General features: G+C 39.5%; 1 protein-coding gene across 1 annotated transcript; it reads right to left on the bottom strand.

Annotated features, from left to right (window-relative positions):
* Window positions 1-1,386: 1,386 nt before the first annotated feature.
* Window positions 1,387-4,688, bottom strand: LOC104454063 (ribosome maturation protein SBDS). The gene is given in 7 exon segments (XM_039318367.1): window positions 1,387-2,117; window positions 2,847-2,974; window positions 2,977-3,013; window positions 3,406-3,606; window positions 3,727-3,856; window positions 4,227-4,399; window positions 4,671-4,688. Coding segments are annotated over 6 exon segments (798 nt in total). The 5' UTR covers window positions 4,361-4,399; window positions 4,671-4,688; the 3' UTR covers window positions 1,387-1,949.
* Window positions 4,689-6,000: the final 1,312 nt, after the last annotated feature.

The raw sequence follows: 6,000 nt of genomic DNA, 5'->3' as shown, positions 1-6,000 counted from the left end.
GGAGGAATCCGACTCCGAGCGCCGTTAATATTAATGAAAAAATATAAGAAAAAAACAAAATGAAAATCTGAAGAATTATTAAAAACTTTCAGATTTATACTGCATAATATCTGAGAAATACTTTGTTTTTGAATTGTCTACATTAAACGAGAGTTGAAATTTAAGCAACGGGAAGTATACAGCAATTTGAAATGTTAGAAGTAAATGTCGCTTCGGGCAAATTGTAATAGCTTCGTGGTTCATATTAAATAGTTGATTTGGAATAAACAGTAAATTGATGCTCCAAAATAATTCTAAAAAAATTTCATTACTCCAACAATTACTTGATAGTGAGATCATTGTGTTAAGATGATGAGCTCAGTAACGCTTTTAAAAAGTTAGCCATGAAGTACAGAGATTTACTGACTCGAAATTCTAACAAGTATAAAAGCGTTTCATTATGTGTTTGAGAAAACCGTAAAAGATAGCAAGAATTCTAAAACTTGTTGTATCGCAACAATATCGTTGAAATCGGAAATTTTTATTATACGCATTTAAATTCTAAAGCTTACCATAATAATTTATTTTAATTGTTTCGTCAGCTCCGCTAGGTTTTAGTGTATAGAAATTTCCAGCACATTTTTTTTTATCAAGAAAGATGTAGGATTTTGAAAAAAATAACCCTTGTGAAACTTTCCATCCACTTCATTTTGATGGAATTAAAGGAAGGTCTTAAGTACATTAAAGTTGTCAGTTTAGGATTTAAATGCTTGGGAATAGGAATTTTAGGATTCAAGTGCATTGTGGTAATAAGTTTTAGAACTTGCCCCGTGATTATCCTCAAAAAAATTCAATGCAAGTCCAATATGAAAGGAGGAGGTGGGAAGTTCGAATCTCCACCTTCTCATGATGGGTCCTGCAAGGATGCAAGGAGGTAAGGCAAATATTTGAAAGTGAAAGTTATTTTTCTTTTTTGATTAGAGTAGATTAGGAATAAACAAAAAAAAAAAAAAGTCAAATGCTGTTCACATAATTAAGAGAATTAAACTGCGAAAACTTAACAATCAAAGCAAGTTAATCGCGACATCTACTTCTTCCATAGCCATTCCAATGATCATGGAAAAGTTGGAGCACTTACTGATCAAGTTTTGCCTTTGACTAAATTAGGTTTGTTCCTTCTGTTTCTTCCATTAAACTTTGCATTCGATCAAGATGAGAAGTTAGGGTTCATCAAGTATCAAAGATGCTCACCTCGATAAACAATTACCAATTCCACCCGATGTCTATGCTAATTTCATTGGATCGATTGGCTTCACGGTGTCATATGCAAAATATGCAGCTCATCAAGATAAATCGATTTGGCTTCGAATACCAAAGAATAAGGCCACAGGAAAAACACGGCGAGACTTGTCGAGTCCTCGGGAACTCGATGCGGTCGCTTCACATTCCTCAGAAAATTTCTGCCCAACACTTTCACAGAAATACAAGGCCAACTTTTCAGGTTTCGACAAATGACTAAACACGGTGAACAAGGTAAAAAGCGAACACAAGAGTTTGATAAATTCAACCCATCTGCCTCGCCCCCAGACTATATGCCAAGAAACAAGTGGAGGGCGCAATATTTACTAGACTAGTTTACCAAAATTCTATTTTGGGTGCATGCAGCGACCGCACAAAACCCAAACCTCAGTAGCTTCAAAACCGGCTTCAGAATGAGTAATCCTTCAAATCTGCTCGCGAGTCGTCCAAGTCCATGTCAGCCATGCACTCTTCTGCTGAGAGAGGAGGGAGTTGCCTGGTCTTCCGCCTCAAATTGTGCTTGTGCCAGTCGCTCTTGAAGTGCTCCCTGTACTGCTTTGCATCCCCTACCAATGCATTGCATGTGCTGCACTTGTTTTGCTTCACTTCCTCCTCAGTGCTCTCTTTTTTAGACGAGAGCGTTTGTTTCTGCATCCTCTCACTTAGGTGTACTACGAATCGGGTTCAGACTGGGATGGGATGTCCTCATGATCATCATAGTGGTCCACTTGGGTATCCCCTTCAGCATGCACAGAGTATGCAAGAACTTCCACTCTCCCCTGCAAGTTTCTTACCAAGGCTTCACAGTCCCGATAGAATCCTGGTTCAATTTCACCTATCTGCGTAAAATGCATGTGTTGGTAAATAAAGGCAAATCATACTGAAGCACACAAGACTAATCCCTATGGCACAGAGCATCACTAAATTACGGTTTTACCACATCATCTCAACTTATCTAGAACAGATCTGCAATGCATAAAAAAGAATGAACTTCCCGTCATCCTAGGTGCAAGAAAACAATATAGAAGAGATCCAAGTTATTTCCAATAAAGAGGGGTTTTGGATATTACTCCAAACTTCATCACCTGACAAGAAAATTCTAGACTCGCAGAGTACACATCTATAGAGGAGTATTGTCTCTAGCCAAACATTTATGCACATAAAGACATCATTAATTCTCATACTAGAAAAAAATGAACTGCACCAAGTATAAATTAGAGAAACTGGTTATTGAAGAGCCTATCCTAACAGAAGCAGGAGCTTAGCTAATATGTGAGAAAAAAAGCTCCTAAAAGGAGGATAATAGAAATGAAAAACAATAGTCAACAAGAAAGAAGTCATCTTTAAACTCTCTTCATCCAATGTTGAAAGTTAGTATGTTGCAATCGTGCTATTAGAAATACTCTGAGATTTCAGAATCATGCACTTTATTCTGTGATGGGGACGATACAATAAATGTATGGAAAAGTGAAGAACACAATTTCAGAGTTCAAGAATTCATATATGTTTTCATGTGCGGCTTCTGTAGTGTAAGTGCAACTCTTCCAAGATCATGTTTTAAGACTTACAACAAATATTTGACCTGCAGATTCATCCTTTGAAATGATACTAGCATTCCAGGCATTCAGCTTTTCCAGGAGAGAAGAAACATTCTGCTCAGTGACAGTGAATCTGAGCCTCATAGGAGCTCTTTTATTGGAAAATGCTTTTGCAGTTCACGTATGACTTCCAGTGCCTGCATGAGAATTTAGCATATAAGTTTATTTAAACATTCAATGTGAAAAGCTGCAAAAGATTGATTCCTCCATCAGGTTTTGTATTATTAAAAGTTTGCATACAAGCATTGAGATGCAGGTCTTGCATATCTTCTGCATGCACAGTTCAAAGCAATAACTGTCTAAAGTTCCTCTATAAATATGTGAAACTGGGAAAAGAAGGTTATGACAGAATTTAAATGAGAAAGCAAGGAAAAAGAAAAGAAAAGATAAGAAAATCCAACAGTAAAATATCATGATACTCTAAAGCTGACAAGCCCTGTATATGGTATGAAAACAAACTATTCTGCAAAGTCCAACATTTTTAATAAGATTTCTTTAATAAGTCCATCAAAATTGAATATCTTGATACCTGCTTCTTTGAGTTGCTATTCGGATCAACAGCAAAGTGAATTTCATGCATTAGTCGTTCAATCATGCTAATAGTATAAGGGCGTTGAGTTTCAGGATTGATCGTCCTCTGCATAACGATTGTGGCAATATCTCGAAACTGACTTGCAAATTGGATTTCCCTCTCCTTTCCAGCAACTTGAAGCTCTCCTTTATCCAAAATCTACATGACCATTAGATGCAAATAACACAAGTTTTAAGACTTGAGAACAGCAGACATCTATTCCAATTCACCCCCAGAGAATATTGTATGTGCACACATAATCCTCCACTCGTCACTGACCTCCAAACATATTTTTGTCTGATCATCTGTCCCAAAGGCTTTCGTCAGGTCTTTTGACTTGGCAAGAACTCCTTTTGAAACGTTCGTATACACAGTATGCGACTGGAGTACTTCATCGACATCCTTCTCGCTGTTCCAGATTATCACAAAAAGCAAGAACTAAGTATTTACATCGCACAACGCTCTACAGTCAGCACCCTAAGTATTTGCTTCTCTTCTATATAATATTTGAAACACAGAAGGAAGCATCAACAGGTACTCTTCCACAATTCAAGTGAATATGAAGAAGTATCAATTGAAAACACAAAGAACTTATATTTTTCTCCATCTACAACACTCTCGATGCTCACATACATATAATTCAAAATTCAAGTACTTGACAAAGAATCATGGATATATAATTCCCCTATACAGCGAAGTCGCCGTTCAAAATTCAACACAACAAGCTGCGTATACGTCCATTTAGACTCAACGCGGTACCAAAGAAGCAGGCAACTCACACGCCAGAGCGCCAAGAAAGGACTTTGTTCTTGTAGCAGGCAATCTCGAAGCGCATCCCGTGCTTCTTGAGCCGGACGACGGCCACGTTGGTCAGCCTCTTCTGCCCGATGGGCTGCACCAGCGTCTTCGACATGCCTTCTTCCCTTTCAAAACGAGCTCGAATTGATCAGACCTGCGACAAAGATAAAGAAACGAAAAAGCCGTGCCGTCACGTAACAAAACCCGAAAAGCCGGAACAATTCCAAAACAACCTAAATCATTTCACAAATAGTAAGGGTTACATGCCAAAGTCACAGAAGCAACACGGCCTCGATCGAAGCAGCATCACGGGCAGTAATCACCGAAAACTAATCCGCTTAGTTAGAGAGCAGGACGACGAAAATCAACAAGATAAGAAGAAGAGGAAGAGGGGAAGGAACAGAAACATCCGGTATTCAAATTACCGGAAAACAACTCGAGGGACGAGGCACGGACGCAGAATTATAGCGTCCGGCGAGGCGACGGAAGGGGAAGAAGATAGGAATTCCAGCGTCTCACCAATTCGATTCCGGCGAAGTACTTGTTTTCCGGTGGTCGGTGCACGCCGCGCAGTCAAGAGGAGAAGGAGAAGGAGAAGGAGAAGACGACGACGGCCTCCTGTTTTGCTCTCGTGTTGCGGTTGCGGAGCTCTTTATAGTTTCTTCCCAAAATGGGCCGACTTACTTTGGGCCTGCCATGGCCCATCTTTCTCAAACACGGCCCCAAGAGCAGACTGGAGCTCCGGGAGAAAGGGAACGGGTGGGGTTGGGGTGGGGTGGGGGAAGAAGGGGGAGAAGGATCCAACTGAGCAACGGGTTCCACAAACATCAACAAGTATTCCCGCTTAGTGATGTCTAAGAACAAAATTTTTGTTTTGAGAAACAGAAACACAATTAAACAAACAATTTTTGTTCTGAGAAACAAAACATAATTAAACAAACAATTTTTGTTCGAGAAACAGAAACATAATTAAACAAACAATTTTTGTTCTGAGGAATAAAAACACAATTAAACAAACAAACAATTTTTGTTTTGAGGAACATAAACACAATTAAACAAACATGCAGCCGGCAACCGGTGAGTAAACTCCGAGGGACACCTGTAGCGCCTACGAGTAAACCTAGAGGACACATAAGTGGGTGGACCCACCATTCCGGCGTCACCTAAGACCCCAGCGATCGTGAGGGGATTCGAACTCCTTCCCTCCGTGATGAGGAGAGAGTCCAAACTATTGCGGCCACAAAGCGGTGGTCAAATGACCGATACTTTTGGAGCTTAATGAACTTGACAAATTTGCTTTGTTTCCTCATAAAAATTTGTTATTTTCACATAGTTCTTCGAACTCTCTGGTAATTTAGGCTTCATATGATAACGTTTCTGTTCCTTTGGATTTTTGTTCTTTTGTTCCTTGGAACAAACCTTGGAACAAAAAAAAAAAAGAAACAAATCTATTTGGTAACCCCAAATTATTTTTCTCTCCCACCGGAATAGAAAGTTAACCCTGAATAGATTTAGAGAAACAAAAAAGGTTACTTTTAATTATTGAGAACAATTTCTAGAAATAAGCCAATTTTCTTTTTATTTTTCTTTATTCCTATTTCTTCTTCATGTGGCCACCTCCAACCGCCCGAGCCATCGTTGACCACCGCCATCACTAGTTATCGCCGCTTGCCGCCGCTCGTTGCCGCTTGCCAACTATCATTGTCGATGGGCGACGTTGTGTAATGGCGACGGCAGCTGGCGATGGTAGTCGGT

This window comes from Eucalyptus grandis, chromosome 7, assembly GCF_016545825.1.
Source record: "Eucalyptus grandis isolate ANBG69807.140 chromosome 7, ASM1654582v1, whole genome shotgun sequence".
NCBI classification, from domain to species: Eukaryota; Viridiplantae; Streptophyta; class Magnoliopsida; order Myrtales; family Myrtaceae; genus Eucalyptus; species Eucalyptus grandis.
The sequence above is the reverse complement of the archived record's forward strand: the minus strand, read 5'-3'. Positions and strand labels throughout refer to the sequence as shown.